The 18,372-nt window shown below is 41.0% G+C and overlaps 1 protein-coding gene across 1 annotated transcript in view; it reads right to left on the reverse strand.

Moving 5' to 3' along the window:
- The window catches only part of kl-2 (dynein heavy chain 2, axonemal kl-2), a 1,019,064-nt gene that overhangs the window by 785,318 nt on the left and 215,374 nt on the right, over positions 1-18,372 (reverse strand). The window contains exon 9 of the mRNA XM_069137782.1: positions 1,962-2,092. Coding sequence (XP_068993883.1) covers positions 1,962-2,092 — 131 coding nt within the window. The remainder of the gene's footprint in view (positions 1-1,961; positions 2,093-18,372) is intronic.

The following is an 18,372-nucleotide window of genomic DNA, read 5'->3' on the forward strand; positions in this document are numbered from 1 at the left end:
AAAACCAGACCGATTAGTTTATCACAACATTAAAAAAAAAATCGCGAAGATCAGTGATTTTTCGAAGGTTCACACTGAGACGATCCCTTAAGGACTTCTTTGGCATGTAGGTGCCAGTACACATATTTCGTTAACACAATTCCGAGCAATCTGCTCAGCCGACTCACAATCAGTTGAAATCTGGACAGGATACTGTTCGCATTACAAAGCAAATCAGTGTCGAAGCACTTTGTGACTACTTATGTTATGCAATTCAACGTTATTCTTTCTTAACGTCACTGTGTATACTGTGAGTATAAGTATCCCTAGATGCGGAACGATACGTGCACATTATTCAAACAGCCGGAGTTACAGCTCTCATTTCTGGTTGAGGACGGTATTTCGTGTTGAATTAAATGAGTGAGGTTCCACAAGTTTATTAGCAATGTATTTATTATTGACAAAGTATTTAATAGTTGGGCGGCATGTCCGCTGCGTATGGTGTCCAGGCGTAGAAAGGGTGTGTGTCACAGCACACTGTACAGTCGAAGTACTGAGCAGTGGGGAGGGGCGGACGCGACGCGTACGGTCTCGCGCGAGCTCGTCTCGCTGCACGAAACTATCACCGGCTAATAGATGGCTCGTCAAGTACCATTTTGGCCGTTGATAAAGATTAGGAATTCACTATATATTACAACATTTTGCTATGGCCATCTCAAAGATCAAATTTATCAAAATGAAATACGTTATTCCTTTACGGCTATTCCTAACGTCAAAAATTATCGGTCGAATTTTGATAACTTTGACACCGAATATTTGACATTTGGGTTGGCCGTCGCAGGATACGATACTACACTCCAACGAGGAGGATTGATTCTACAGAAATAAGTTCTACAGGGCAAATGTTCCACAGAATTTTTTACACAGAATCGTCTCTACAAAAATATTTCTTTCTAGAATATCTTCCTACTGAATATTACTATCCTACCTACAGGATAGTATTCTAGTTGTACACATCTATTACAATATTCGTTTGACAAAACGCATATTTACCGTACAAACATTCGATACACGGATAGATTATACATTAGATTGGACATTGAATTAAACTGAATTTCTTAAGATTAAATCAAAATGTACGAAATTGATGATCAAATGTATGATTATGATGATTCCATTGATCTAAATATGTGTTGTAAACACAATCTGTAGAAAGATGTTGTGTTGAAAAATATTTTGTAAAACAGTTTTACTGTTGAAAAATGTTCTGTGGAATAATTTTTCTGTAGGCAAAAATTCTGTGAACAAAATCTTCTATAGAAAAATGTTCTGTAGACAAATAAATTGTGAAAAAAGTATCCTGTAAAACATATACCCTATAAAACTGGTAGCTGTAAAAGCGAAGTGCATTCTACTTGAACATATGCTGTTACTACAGTTGCTTGAATAAGGCGCACGTTTTGCATCTGGGAATATTCAGGATATGAATCGTGACGTGAAATTTCAAATCAGCCCACTACGAGTACGGATTGCAATTGCTGGATCCCTCATCCGGCCATCCAGCTGGATCTGGCGCATTTTTCGGCCCCGTGGATTCCAATACCAGATGCTGGATTCAGCGCTGACGATCCGCAAGTAGTTAGGTTTCCAAAAAATGGCACATAAGTCTACATTGCTAGCCTTGCCGCTTGAATAGGTGCGTCACCGCTCAGCGGAAGCAGTGTACGGTGTAGAGCGGGCGTATATCACGGGCCGTAAGTGCAACAGAGCGGTAATACACCTATCAAAGCCACAACGCTGGCAACGTAGACTTTTGCGCCGTCATATGGAAAGTTAATCACTTGCGGATCCGCAGCACTGAACTCAGATGCGATGTTCAACGCGTACCCCGGAACCGATCAGAATTGCATACCCTGATTGTACAACACCCACCCCTACGCATATTGGAAGCAATAACCCGTATTTACCTGGTTGCTCGAAACTCTTCCTCAAGTTCGAGTAATGTGTAAGCATAATTTGGTTTTATTCTTATCATTGGAGTATCGCAAATATCTTCACACAACTTTTGTATCTCCAGATTCGATCTTTTGTAGGTGTCAACAAATTCTTGCAGCTGTGAACAGAGAATGTAGAAGCTAAGTAAAAAGACAATTCCACATTAGAAGATTCAGTCCAATCTTCTCTATGTTTGTGTATTGTGATTGTTAGTAGTCTTAAGCAATCAGATGTGTCATCTTGCAGAATAGCGTTATGAAGTCTGTATTGGGAACAATGACGGAGATGTTGGTCCAGCGCGGATGAGATGTATTCAAACTTCAAGTGAATTGCAACAAATTTGTGCCGTAAGATGAAAAACTGAATATTTTCTGTTCCTATTCATAAAGCTAATTATGCTTAATTTTGTCGTCTTTTAGAAACAACGCTACCTTCCATTATGTCGGAGGAATTCTGTCAAAGCGAATATCGCGAACTAGAACGCACTAACACATAAACAGCGTCACTCCTATTTCATTTTTGTTAGTAAGAAAACCATAGGCTCATTGACGGTGAGAACCAGAAGTTTCTCTGACTTTTTGTCAGCATTAAACCAACCGTTGGAAATTGCGAACAGAGTTTATAGCGAGCTATCAATAACTTGAGTTTCCTGAGATGTACTCTGAAATCACAGAATTTCGGTAAAGTGTCTTAAACTGTGATCAAAATGCAAAATTGACTTTGATGAATTGCAACTGTAAAGTGGCATTTTTGAAGCAAGTTTCAAACGGCTCCTCGAACCCTAGGTGGAACCCAAGAGTAAGGATTTCGCGATAGTCATTGTGAATAATTTCAGAAAAAAGCGCCAGGTTAAGGGTACTGCATCCAAAACTCTGAGAGAAGATACTTTACAGGCTAGTGAATGAAATATTTCAGAATTTTCGTTTATTTCTGCATTGAAGTATATGCCACCTCATCTAGAGAATTGGCGACGAAGTGAGTAACATAATCTGGAGACATCAACACGGGAGTTCCAAGGGATGAACGACGAGCGTGAGGCTTACACCGTGAGCAGGGCCTGTTACGAGGTTACGGAGGGAGCACCAACGTAACGCCCCCTTCTGCCGCGAGGGAAATATTGGCCAGAGAATCGGCTATTAAGGCAGCATCAGCGTTTCGTGACCGCGAAAATCGACATAGCAATATGCTCAATTCACGAAATACGTAATCGTAGAGCCAATAAGAACCGGGCAATATTATAAATTGTACAGGCGGATATTTCGAAATTCCATCTCCGCGTAGCGCAGCTAATCTTTCTTATCTTGGTTGCGATAGAAATCAAAGCTTTCGTTGAGAAATTGCGTGTCGATTTTGTGAAATTGAGGGAAACATTATTTATTGCGGTGAAGGTGTCTTTTGTCATAACAGTACGAAAAATTTTGTGAATTTTTAGTTTGGTGAAATAGCGGTAAGCGCTAATTGTAATTTCGCGATCGAATTTCGAGAGAAGTCAGCATGGTAATTCAAATAACCGCTAGCCATTTTGAAGATGGAAGTCTTGAAACGTGCTTGAAATTTATTTGCTGATCTTCATGCTTATTGACTTTAAAATTTTAGAGTAGAGTCACGGCTTTGATTAGTAATTTCGTTTATGAATTGTATGCAACCAAACTCATATGTACGAGGTCTAGTCGCGGTGGCGTGATCGAAAGTGTTCTCTCTAGTTGAGATCTTGTATCGCTGCGTGTAAACGTTCGCTTTAACTGTAAGATCGATTTTCCTTTAAGGGATATTCAAGTTCAGGAAGCGTCACGATTAGCGTGTTAATTTTTAAGATTTTTCTTTGGCGTCGTTGCATGTAACGCATCGATGGTATCCATTTTCTTCATTTTCTTACTGGGAAGATTCTCAGACAAAATATCGAATTCAAAGCAGAGGGAGCGTCCGTAAATTATGTCATCAAATTTTGATTATTTTTGACACCCTCCTCCCGCTTTTGTTATCGTCTGTTAGATTTAAAGAACTCCTCCATCCCTCCAACTGACACTAAAAGAATTACCGCAGCGGCCCTCCGTGCCCCCTTCCCCGCTGATTATCAAAGCTGGAATCCGTTAGTTAACAGGAACATATAATCGCGCGAAGTATTCATTCTTACGCACCGAAGATTTTTATTTGTGAATTTCGCTTTTTGCATGTAACGTTATAATTTCTATTAGCCCCCCCCCCCCCCCCCCTGCCCCACCGTATAGTCATTTTCGTCATAATTTGACAAACCCCCTGCCCTCCAAAAGCGATGACGTAATCTATGGACCCTCCCGGAGATCCGCAGAGGATGCCCGTTTGCGCGTGTTTGCCGGCGCGACTGGCAGCATTACAGACCTAGCTACGCTTTACCTACTTATACTATACTCACCCTTGTTAATAACCTTACCCCACCACGGGTCATCGGAGTGGTGCCTCACTAGTGATTCTCAGCCATAGCTCAAGCAGAAAAGAAAGCATTGTTGAAAGCAAAGTTGAATAGAACATAGCCTACAGCACGTGTCGAATCACAAGCAACATATTAAAAAGAGTTTCACCAAAAGCAATCAAATACATTTGAAGTTAAATCCATATAAACATATATACAAAGAATTTTATATATTGTATAGATTATATATTTCTATGCATTTAATTTGTACAATTTTCTTTGGTGAATAGCGCTATCATTAGTTGTAACCTTTGACTTCGTTTTTTTTTCTTATACTTGGTGAATATAGCCGGAGTTAATATTGGGTTAAGGTCTATGGCGGTTAGCGCTTTGGTTTAGTTTAGTACGGTCGCGGTCAGTGCGTTCGAATTAACTTTTGACTTGGTTTTGTTACTTTTTTTTGCTATTGAGTGTACAATTAGCGCAGCTAGAATTGAGATTCATTTTGTTCTTTCTTTTGGAATCGCGAAGAGCGAGTTGTGTAATTTGTTTTTTTATTTTTGTATCGCATCAATTACACAATATATTATTTTATCTTATTAAATTGCGTAGCGTTTCAAGTGTCCGTTCTTTCTCTTTAAAAAATACCCCTCCCCTCTCCGCGGTATTAAGCTATCTGATGCCAAAATAAGATAGTCCAGGAGTAGCGAAGCTGATAATTAAGAAGCGTGTTGATCACGCCAGGCTTTCAACAACACCTCGCGATATTTTCTACCTATACAATCAATTTTCAATTTTCATCGCGGGTCGCCAAATTATTGTGAGCACGGTGAGTTCCTGGTTACTTCTGCGGGTTGTCGAATGCAATAAAAATCCGGTGCCACACAACATAGACATAATTTGTCTGTTTGTTAGATCGCTAGCGTCTTCATTATGATGGTGAAGTAATCAAATAATTCGATGTTATATGGATTCTACATTTTTTTCACAGGCAATCCGTGGTACGACCTGAACGGGATCTAAAACTGTTCGAAAAGACATACCGCTGAAATTCGTAAGGTTATGGAACTGCCATAAGATAGACCTGGGTCAGTTGTGATAGTTCCCTTTTTCTATTGTTGCGTTCGTGACCTTGTCATGTTTTTTAAAGTGAAGTAATTCGTCAAAGTTGGTTAGGTAGAACCGTTCTAGTCGTTACATAAATCATATAAATTAACCTGAAGATGGTCGGCAGGCAGCCCGACCGAAGCGTTGTTATAATAAATTAACGGTTCTACCTTACCTACTTCGACGAATTACTTCACTTCAAAGTTTCTCTTTTCGTCCTTACTGCGTCCACACGACAATCGTGACATGAGTATCACAAATACCGCAGTATGAAGTATATAATTACTAACAACATGTTACTAAGTAGGACACTCTAGTATTTAAAAAAAAAATTACCTATGAACTAAATGGGGAAAAATGTTATAACCCGCCCTGAGCCTGGGGCAGTTGTAACAGCGGACACGGCCAGTTTTAACTTACGATTTTCGCACTCAATCATATCATTTATTACAATCACTGAGGAACTAATTTCGTTTGTGAATTTATGTATATCATGGTTAACATGTTACTCTAAAAAAAAAACAAAAGTGTGATTTTATTCCATCTTATTTATTCATGTAATTCCACGGGGGTTAACTCTTTCACAGACAAAACGTATAATTATGATTAGATTACCTTCATATTGTGATAGAAATTATTATTTTCTGCAACGTTGATTTTTGAATGATAAAAACATAATAAAAAGTAGTAAGGCAGGGACGCCGGTTCTGAGACACAATGGCGGCATACCGGCAGAGTAGCCCCGATTCCTACCTTACCGGCGGTCGGTATGTTGCCACCACGATGGTAAATCTCAACCACGATATTGTTACCGGCTGTAAAATGGCGCTGATAGATGACGCCATTAGTATTTTCGCCCAATTTTACCAACAAACAGTTTGACAATGAATTATTTGCTTAGTCAGATGAGCAGCCATTTTGATTTTTGCTTAGTCGGATGAGCAGCCATTTTGATTATTGCTTAGTCGGATGAGCAGCCATTTTGATTTTTTCACCGACGGATGAGCAGACATTTCAAATTTTTTTATTATTAGATGGCAAACATTTTACCGACGAAATTGTTATCTCCGATCTGACCGACAATTGGTGTTACCGGGTGTTGCCGCAGGTTTCTCGCATGTGGCGCTCCCCACCACGTGATCGGTCAATCGATATTCCGCCGATCGACTCTGCGTGATGTTTCCAATGCTCGCTGCAAGATGGTAACTTTTTAATTTAACACGTGGTTGGGTGAATGTTTAAAAAAATAATTGTTGGATGCTTTGAATAGATCGTAAAATTTTTCTCACAAAATGCAGGTCGAGACCTGTGAGATAAGGGGTTTTTTATCAGGTGAAATAAAACGCTCCAAAATAGCGGTTGAATGCTTTAAATATGTGGTAAATTTTTTTTTCTCGCGAGACATCAGATGGTATTGTCAATAAACCAGTCTTGGAGCAAGGAGGGTGGATCGATAAAAATTCTTTCCACAAAATTCCTCCCACAAGATGCGTGTCGAGACTTGTCTCATGAAAAATTGTAGATCGGATGTGTGGTATATGAAACGTAAGCCTATTTCGATGATCATTCTGTTCTCATCATCTCTCCGCGTCACGAACTATTCTTACTTGTGAAAAAAACAAGAAACTGATTGAAACGCAATGGATCTGACGAAAATTAACCACGTCAGCCGCCTGGAGAATCCGCCAACCAAGAAGATGTCGGAATTCGAAATTCGGAAGGTGTATGACATCACAGGCTTACGACTGGTCAAAACGAAATTTGGGGTACGTGTTCTGGCAACGATTGATGGTGAATACAACGCCTTCTTACCACCGAGAATCGCGAGGGTTCTACAAGAAGATTCCGATCAGTTGGCTGAAATGTGTAACATGGCTGTGGAAAATCGTCTGCAAATCAAATACCTTGGTGGGGAATTCAACAAGTTTGAATTTCCATGCAGTTATGTACCGTGAATAAACTATGCGATCTCCTCAACTTCTACAAAATTTATCCGCGAAGGGATAAAAGCGGGTGTGCTGGAGATAAAATAGCCAGTCTTCTATTTGCTGTCTATCGGTAAAATCGAGCGCAACATTCCCACTCCTCAACATGGTGATGATCCTTGACGTGCAATGTTTTATAGGCCATAACATGAAGTTTGTACCCAAGGAAGTCACAGTCATCAACCTAAACGGGCCGGGTCTGGATTAAATCATTTTCAAGCCACCCTATGATTTGTCAAGCTTACCACTTGAATGTAGAGCTACTGATGTCTGGTTGACGCATAATCACCACGGAATATCATGGAATGCTGGCAACAAATCTCACAAGGATGTATCGAAGATTGTGAGAAAAATGGTGAGTAATGCGTGTTACATATACGTCAAAGGGGAGGAGAAGAATGGGGATTATCATTGGTACAACGAGGGTTATTAATGTGGAAGATTTGCACATCACACCCCCTGCACTGGGAAAATTGAGGCATATGGAAGCGGCACCCGGGCATGAGTTGAACCATGGATACTTCCCATGGAATAATCTCCAGCAAGCAGCAGCGCCAAGCTCGATTTGGTATGATGACAACCCTGAATACATCCCGACATATTACTGCGCCTTTGAAAATGTGCAGCGGCTAAGGAGTTGGTATTTAAAGGAGTGTACCAGCTCCCTCGAGAAATCCTTCCGTCTGTACAAAGAATTGTACGGTTTGAGGGCAGTGATGTCTGAAGATATGGCTTTTTTACCAAAAGAATTCATCTACACGTTCGCATCAAACACCATCAATGATGTGTGGGATAAACTGTCTGAGAATATAAAAATGGATGACAAGATCGCCAGTTGCCGCAGATGTCTTCGGCATTATACACCAAGACTCTATGGCGATATAGTGGATGGGCCGAATCCTCTAGTGAAAGACTGTCTGGAATGCAACCGTCTATCTAAAAAATACTCGCAATATGCGCAAAAATACCAGTAGAATTCATTACAATTATATTATAGTTTACACATAGTATTAAAATGGAATATTCAATAAAATTATTTACCTATCTAGGAAGTAGAATTTATTACAATATACATCCCAGCTTATACATAGAATTTGGTACAATTATGCGTATATCTTTATAAATTTCATCTATTCTTTTCATATAAATTTATCTGGTGAGAAAATGTAAAAATATTATGAATTTCATTTGCAGTAAAATACACGATGAATAATTGTAAATTTTGTTCTTCAAAATAATCATACCCCACGCTAATATGGTTGGGGGTTGTGCAGGCTCAGACCTGTTCGTCATAAAGAGTCATAAACCTCAAAAACTGTATGTGCACAAGCCGTCTGGTCAGGAGTTGGCAAGACGAGATTTTTCTCCCGTCAAACACTGCTCACTACCTGCTTTTCGTTGACCGATTTTTTTCTCATCGCATGCCCCACGCTGATTAGTGATGGGGTGTGCAGGCTCAGACTTGTTTGTTATGAAATTTTTTTACTCTTTGATGGCAGCGGTGGTACAGAGCTTAGACCCTCCACCACCACACCCAAATTCTTGCGATCTATCGACATGTATTAGCTCAACGCTTCCGATGCAGACTCGTCAGTCTTACACGATATGTGCAAGTCAAAAGTTGTACAAAGTTCTGCTTATATCAACATTAAAGTCATGACCGCCGAAACATACTTCAATCTCTTCAAGATGATGGAGAATGTGCACAATTTGTTGGGTGAGCTGCATCCTGAGCGGGAGATTGACGATATCTTCAAGTACTGGATTGACGTTGGAACGGAAAATCTACAATTGCTGCGTGATGTTTCCAAGCGTCCGAGAACGAGCATAGGTGCGAGACTGCAAATTCAACATACAATCATACTCGTATAAGCCTGGGTTGCGAAAATTCAGCAGCAGCTGCGGCAGCGACGGCTGCAGCGGCAGCAGCAGCACGCTGTGGTGATGGGCGCTAATATAGGCACTCCTGCGGGTGTACAATGGGACGACGTCGACAGCGCGTTTACTAGCAGGATTTGCACTGGCGTTATCACCAACCTGGATCATAAAAATTTGGACGCCTTACTGGACGATGTACAGCGCGTCGTCACCGAGAAGTTGGAGCTGATACTGCATCAGGAGGGAAATGTGAAGTTCGACCTCATATTATTGTGCCAATTCGAACATGTCAAACACGAAGAGATCTCCACTGAAGTTAAAAGCTTCAATACATCCAACGTGGCGATACTTCTCTCATCGAGCGATATAGATGGCTGGTTTACACGTGTACCGGGTGATCTGCTGTCGATGGTTGAAGATTTCGAACAACGCGATTCCGGCTGGAGTATGATTGAGATCCTCAACCTGTAAACATCAATCGCTATCAGCCTCTCGCTGGGGGGGCTTCAACATTCATTGAGCTGCCCTTGGGCATTCGACATAAGAAGGCTGTGGTCAACGTGAGGAACGAGGATGAAAGATGTCTTCTCTGAGCTACCGCTGCAGCTCTCCACCCGGTCACCACCAACGGTGAGAGGATACATCATTATCGTAGATATATTGAGGAGTTTGACTGTACAGGTATCAATTTTCCCGTTACTCGGCACGATGTGAAAAAATTTGAAGAATTAAATAATTTGAGAATCAATGTAAACGGGATAGAATCTCAAACCTTTTCAGCCCATGCTAGAGCTGAGAAAAAAGGGTCATCGTGCCACTTTATTTGAGTGACCATTTGAGTACCGCGAACATTGACACGGTTCATCTTCTAATGGTTGATAGTATTCCGGAAGACGATATGACTGGCGAGTTTGCACCGAGATTCACTTTGTTTGGATCAAGAACCTTTCGCGTTTAGTGAGTAAACAATTGTCCGTTCATGATCACAAAACGTTTTTATGTGATAGATGCTCATGCCACTTTAACAAAGAATCGTCGTACAACGCTCATCGCCGAGATTGTGTTCTGTTGAATAAAGCGCGTATGACTTTTGCCGAAAATTTAAATTTAGAGTTTATGAATTTCAAGAACAAAGGTGTTGTTACATTTGCTGTTTATGCCGATCTGGAGTGTATATTAATCCCCGAACCCGTAGATGAATTTGAACTCGTCAGACTTATGAAATTTAAAAGCATATCCCGCACAGTGTGGCATACTACGTACATTGTTCGTACGACGAGACTTTATCAGAGTTTCAGGGTAGACACGGTGCCGATTGTATAGATTGGTTTGTTCGACGGCTCAAAGATCTGGCTTCACAAGTACAGGACCGTTTAGATCATCCAGTTCCGATAGAGCTTCTGATTCAAGCACAACGCGATCGTCATATGCGTGCCAAAACTTGTCATATATGCGACAAAAAGTTTTCCGAAAATGAAAACAAAATACGCGATCACTGTCACCTCACGGGTAAATATCGCGGCCCGGCTCATAATGGATGCAATTTAAATTTCAAAGTCTACACAACGATTCCCATAGTTTTTCAAAATTTGACCGGTCACGCTTCTCACTTTTTAATAAAATCGTTCGCTTCAACTTTTGAAGGCAAGACTGATCTACTACTTATGAATAAGGAGCAATATATATCCTTCACGAAGCGGATCGAAGGGTCGATGATAAGCTTGAGATTTATCGATTTCTTTCGTTTCATGGCCAGCAGTCTTGACAAACTCTCGTCATATTTGGCCGATGCCGATAAACACATAACGCGTAAATTCTACAATAATCCGACTCAGTTCAGTTTGATGACTCGCAAAGGCGTTTTTCCCTATGAATACGTCGATTGTTGGGGGAAGCTCGATGAAACTCAGCTACCTGCAAAAAAGCATTTCTACTCTCAACTCACCATTTCGAATATTAGGAACGCCGATTAGCAGCACGCGAAAACTGTTTGGGATGAATTTAATTTAGAGACATTAAGCGCGTATTCGAATTTATACTTGAAGACGGATGTCCTTTTGCTCGCGGATATTTTCGAAAATTTCCGTGCTAGCTGCATCAAAACATATGAATTAGATCCGTTGTACTACTACACGGCGCCGGGACTTGCTTTCGCCGCTATGCTCAAATACACGGGAGTGAATGTACAACTTTTAGACGGAACAGAAATGATATTGTTCATTGAAGGAGCCATTCGAGGCGGCGTAGCGCAGTGCTCTAACCGCCATGCTCAGGCCAATAATAGATTCATGGGTGAAGATTTTGATCCAAACAAAGCGGGTTAATACCTCATGTATTTTGACGTGAATAATCTGTACGGTGCAGCTATGAGCGTGCATTTACCAGTCGGCGCGTTCGAGTGGGAATATGAGCATGTCGATGTAACAAACCATCCGGACGATTCGTCAATCGGTTACTTTCTGGAAGTAGATCTGGACCACCCAGTAGAACTCCACGAGGATCACAAAGACTTACCTTTCTGTCCGGAGCATTTCACACTGCCAGGTAGTGAAATCGCCAAACTCGCGACCACCCTTCACCCCAAAACAAGATATGTCCTACATTATAGAAATTTGAAGCAATGTTCAAGTTTAGGCATGAAATTAACGAAAGTACACAGAGTTTTAGAGTTTAAACAAACTTCATGGCTCAATCCGTACATCACGCTCAACACCAACATGCGAAAACAATCTAGAAACGAGTTTGAGAAAAACTTCTACAAGCTCATGAACGACGCAGTGTTTGGTCAGACTATGGAGAATGTACGAAATCGCAAAGATGTTAGATTGGTTACGACATACGATAAACTAGGTGATGCGAGAACCCTCATTGCCAGACCAAACTTCCGTAGCTGTACCGTATTTGACGAGGATATAGTTATTATAGAATTGGATCGTGTCAAAGTTCGCTTCGATAAACCTATTTACGTCGGTGCATCAATTCCAGATCTATCAAAAATCATTCTCTATGATTGCTACTACAATTATATAAACTCCAACTTTTCAATCAGCGAGGTCAAATTGTTTTATACCGACACCGACAGCCTTATTAATCAATTTAACGTATCGAACATCTACGATATCATCAAACGTGATGTGGATGCAATGTTTGATACCTCTGACTACCCGCCCGACAATGTGTGTGGTATTCCTCTCAAAAACAAGAAATGACTAGCGTTAATGAAGGATGAAAATAACGGTGAAATTATGACCGAGTTTGTGGGACTACGAGCAAAGCTGTACACATTTACTACGATAGGTGAGGATGGGGAAAAATATGACGATGGCGTTAAAGTGAGTAAGCGTGCCAAGGGTGTGAAAAATTCAACGATAAATAAAATCACGTTTGATGATGATGAGAACTGTCCGATGGCTTACCAAGAGTTGACCCTTCCCCAGTGTTTAATACGTAGTAAAAAACACAAAGTAAACACGATCGTACAAAAAAAATTGGCTCTGAGTTGGCCGGACGACAAGCGGCAGTTAACACCTGGGCAAATTGGCACAGTACTTTGGGGGTTTGTCGCCGTAATCCAATAAAATAGTTATAGAACTTACCGAACCTCTGTAAATATCTATTTTCAGCATCTGAGACGATTTAGGAGAGTACAATTTCGAAATTTTTAGGTGAGTTGAAAAATTAACGACGGAGCCAGGAATCAAACCTGGTATCTAGAGATGCTTTGCCGGAGACTTACTCCACTAGACCACCTAGCCGCCCTGACTACACTGTCATTAATTTCTCTCATCACCTGTATTTCGAAATTGTTTTTGTTTTCGTGTGCCATTGAATTTGTTTACATTTGAGATTCGTCGCAGAGACACATTTTTAGACTTGTGTGTGAAGCTTGTTGGTATGTACACACATATGCTGTAAGTGGCTATTAATGTGAAATTAAAATTCACTTTAGCCATTTACTTTTGAACGGCTGCGCGTTCATTTTGGCGATATGAGCTACGCATATCATATTTTTAGCGAGAAAAATTTGCTTGAGGAGAGTACAATTTCGAAATTTTTAGGTGAGTTGAAAAATTAACGACGGAGCCAGGAATCGAACCTGGTATCTAGAGATGCTTTGCCGGAGACTTACTCCACTAGACCACCTAGCCGCCCTGACTACACTGTCATTAATTTCTCTCATCACCTGTATTTCGAAATTGTTTTTGTTTTCGTGTGCCATTGAATTTGTTTACATTTGAGATTCGTCGCAGAGACACATTTTTAGACTTGTGTGTGAAGCTTGTTGGTATGTACACACATATGCTGTAAGTGGCTATTAATGTGAAATTAAAATTCACTTTAGCCATTTACTTTTGAACGGCTGCGCGTTCATTTTGGCGATATGAGCTACGCATATCATATTTTTAGCGAGAAAAATTTGCTTGAGGAGAGTACAATTTCGAAATTTTTAGGTGAGTTGAAAAATTAACGACGGAGCCAGGAATCGAACCTGGTATCTAGAGATGCTTTGCCGGAAACTTACTCCACTAGACCACCCAGCCGCCCTGACTACAGAGACGATTGAGACGATTCGTTGTCAAATTATCAGTGTTTCCAGGATCGAGATGAAAATTTTACAAAAATGAGAAAAAATTAAGTAGAAATGAAAAAAAGTTGACCAGAAATGAGGAAAAGATTTCAGAAAATGAAAGAAAGTTTTCAGAAACGATGTTACGTCCAGCATACCACTTCTCTCTATTTTTCCTACTCGCTAATTCTCCCACAGTTCTTACATGAATGGTCATGGTCTCTGTCCTGTCCACTTATCTCTACGTAGTCTTACGCTATTCACTATCGCGCTTACTCATCAAATTCTATTCCCTACTTCTAGCATTTTCATACCTTTTCTGAACCCGTATGTTTTAAGTCTCTAGCGACACTCATATTCTAACTCTCGACAACTCCACATCCAGACTTCTTATACATCTTTCGCACAACACAATTCATTCCTACCAGTATCTCAACTTCTACGCAATAAACGTATAATCGATATATCAAACATACTCAAGTTTATTCAATCCTCATCCTGGTTTCCGGTTGACCTGGAACGTAAAAGCGAAGCCAACCAGGTTACTCCTTCCGCTCAGAAGTAAACTCTACTCACGGACGTAACATTGGTGGTAGCGGTGGCCTTCACTTTCCAGAAATCCAGTGATACAATTTAACGTGTGTGCTACGCATGAAGTGCCATCTGATAGACCGGTTCCAAAGTGCGCAAGCTCAGTGATGTTGATACAAAAGTAATACCACTGTGTGATAGTGTTGTAGACACTCTAAAAGCCATATTCTACGTTAACGCAATCAACGATCTCTGATTCACACGAGCGTCACAAACAAATCCGTATCTCCAAATCAGTATTGCTGAGAAACTATCTCCTGCTGCTACTACAACGACATCTTCATTCTTCACGACTTGTAGTACAACACAACGCACACCGACGTCATCACCGCCGACAGACACGAAATCGCTAGACCAACATCCTCACGGAAGAATGCAACATTTTCTTCCATTCCTTCTCTATATCTTCACTTTGTAAGTCGCAAATCCTAGATTGATATTTACAACATGGCTACCGAAAGCACTTTTCCGCACCTCCCCCTTAAAGATGCATTGGCTCTGATTCCCACGTTCAATGGCACTAATATGCCCGTATCCGAATTCATAACTGAAGTAGAATGCGCAAAACAAGCTGTCTGAGCCAGAGAACTGAATTTATTCTCCACACTCATTCACACGAAAATCGAAGGCGACGCGAGTAAATATGTAAGCTCAGATAATCCGGATTCTCTTCGAGATTTGCTAGACTGCCTAAAACAGGCCTACGTATCTAAACAACACCCCAGATATCCAGCTAGATCTCGCACAATCGGCACAGAGGCGAAACGAGAGTGTTCTAGATTACGGTGCTGGAATAAAACATCTGTTAAGACAAGCGTGCGAATCAATAGATGCCTCAGAATTTATCAGTGATGCCCAAGTGCTAAAGAAAAATATCAAAGAGACCGCAAGACTAAGATTTATGAAAGGGTTACTAGACGAATTAGGAATAAGAGAAGCTCATGACAATCCACAAACCCTACAAATGGCCATAGACACGACCACCAAGACTGAAAAACTATTATCAGATAGACTTAAACTAGCCTCATACCGTGATACTAACTACGAAACACAAAACCATATAAAATGTAGTATATGTAAATTAACCGATCACATCGATAAATATTGTCCTTCCAACAAACCTTCCGTATTAGTAGTGTGTAGATACTGCAAGAAGGCAGGTCATAGTATAGAAGAGTGCAGAACGAGGCAGTGCAACAACAAAACTTGCACGCAGTGTGGTCGCAAAGGCCACTCAAACGATAAGTGCCGCTCAAATCGGTCCCAATATCCCGAGAATCCAAAAATCCACCACGATTCAAGAGTTTTCCAAAATAACACTAAACGTCAACAACAGAACAATCACAACACCCAATATCGAGCAAGAGACCCGACAAACCAACCTTTTGACCAGACGCGAAATGACAGTCAACGCTCACAACAGTATAACACACCAAATCCTTCACAATCGAACTTCAGGGTTAGTTACGTAACACAAGACTACTTGAACGAGAATTGCGATGAAGGCGTCCACCCGGAAGTTTCATGCAAAGCAGAGCAACATCGCAAACATTCAGGCAACGCGAGCCATTGGAACGAGTTCAGGGACGGCCGCGTGGACGCATCGACCTCCCCCAAACCGGAGCAGCGTCCAAACCAAACGTCAGCTCCGTACAAATAGAATCTGGCCCTCCACAGATTCGAACACAATGCCCGCAGTCTTTGAATGGGTACGTGACACTAATAATAGATACTGGCGCTAATATTAATTTGTTAGAAATCGATAAAATCGACCCAAGAGTCCACACATCTTGTCGATAACTCCTTCCCTATCATCGAAGACGGGATACTGAGTTCAGACTTTTTACGTTCGGATAAGGCGACCATCTGTTTCAAAAACAACTACCTTATTTCTCGCGAAACCGGCGTTATTCCCTTCAACAGGCATGGAACCAACACAAAAACACCACCGTGTATCCTCATAACATCTGTCACACAAACACCGAAGGTTCGAATAACGACCGGTAAACTCACACGACAACCCAGCACATTTATAGTTGACACCGGTGCAGATGTAAACATAATTAAACTAGGAGCAATACATCCGCATGTTCCGTGTAAATTACTCGAAGGTCAGATCCACGTTACCAGTGCTATACATGAGCCAATAAAAGTATTAGGAACAACTAGCATTCGAATCGGTGACAACCTTTATATATTCCATATAGTCGACGATCTGTTCCCGATACAAGAAGACGGAATCTTAGGATCGATATTTTCACGGAACGAAAATGCAACGATATCTTTCGATACAGAAAAAATATTACCGAACAAAACTACCAAACCATTCGAACTCCTAAACGAAGACTACATATTGATACCACCACGAACGGCTCAGGTGATTGCACTAAAAATGTCGATTTCCTCGGTAAAAACGGGATTCATAGAACAGTTGGAAGTGGGCGCTAACATTTTCCTGGGACAGGCCCTGGTTACCAACCAACAAGGGTTTGCTTACGTTTATGCAATAAATTCCAACGAATTAGCTGTGGAAATGAGAAGACCAGTCGTAACACTAGAAGAACTCGCGAGCACCGCCACGCTCAGTGCAAACACACCTAACGCATACAAGTACTGCAAGCAGCGGACAGGTCTCACTAGCACAGGTCTTACATGAAAAAAAAAAGGATCGAGAATCGCGTTTTTCCCACATCCCCAAATTACGATTCGAGACGCCTTGACATTTTGAAAGAAAACTTACGATTAGAACATTTGACCGACGAAGAAGAACAATTGATAGTTAATCTTGCTATCGAATTCAACCATTTATTTTTCCTCCCAGGTGACACCCTGAGACATACAAATTTAGTCAGCCATACGATCCCTACTATTAAAGACGCACCAATTCATACCAAACAATATAGACACCCACAAGTACACAAAGATGAAATACAAAAACAAGTGACCAAACTCCTTGATCAGAACATTATCACACATTCTTCATCTCCTTACAATTCTCCGGTCTGGATCATCCCCAAGAAATCAGATGCTAGCGGTGAAAAGAAGTGGCGAATGGTCAATGACTTCCGGAAAATGAACGAAAAAACCATTGGCGACACTTACCCGCTACCAAATATCGTCGATATCCTAGATCAGCTAGGCCCCGCTAAATATTTCTCAACGTTCTACCTGGCTTCCGGGTTCCACCAAATTCCAATGCATCCCGATCACAGCGCAAAAACCGCTTTTTCGACTTCTCACGGCCATTTCGAGTATACTAGAATGCTATTTGGCTTAAAAAATGCCCCATCCACCTTTCAACGTCGTATAGATCAGGTTCTCTCGGGATTACAGGGTACAGATATGTTTGTCTATTTGAATGACATGGTCATTTACTCCCGATCCTTGGAGGCGCACGAAACCAAATTTCGGAAACTCATGGGGAGATTGTCTGATGCGGGATTAACCCTGCAGCCAGATAAATGTGAATTTCTGCGTAAAGAAGTAGCATACCTTGGTCACATAATCACTCAAAATGGACTGAAACCTAATCCGGAGAAGATATCAGCAATAAAAAACTACCCAGTTTCCAAGAATTCTAAACAAATTGAACAATTTTTAGGCTTGATAGGCTACTACCGGAGATTCATTCCTAATCTTCCAAAAATAGCTAGACCTATTAATAATTTGCTAAAGAAGAACAGCCCTTTCCTATGGTCAACAAAACATCAATTTGCATTCGAAACTCTACGCGATAGTCTGTGTCGAGAACCGATACTGCAGTATCCCGACTTCGAAAAACCCTTAGTCCTAACAACCGACGCTTCAAAGTATGCAATAGGAGCAATACTTAGTCAAGACAAAGGTGGCGAGGATTTACCAATCGCGTATGCATCGAGGGT

Source organism: Neodiprion pinetum, chromosome 7 (assembly GCF_021155775.2).
Source record: "Neodiprion pinetum isolate iyNeoPine1 chromosome 7, iyNeoPine1.2, whole genome shotgun sequence".
In the NCBI taxonomy this organism is placed as follows: Eukaryota; Metazoa; Arthropoda; class Insecta; order Hymenoptera; family Diprionidae; genus Neodiprion; species Neodiprion pinetum.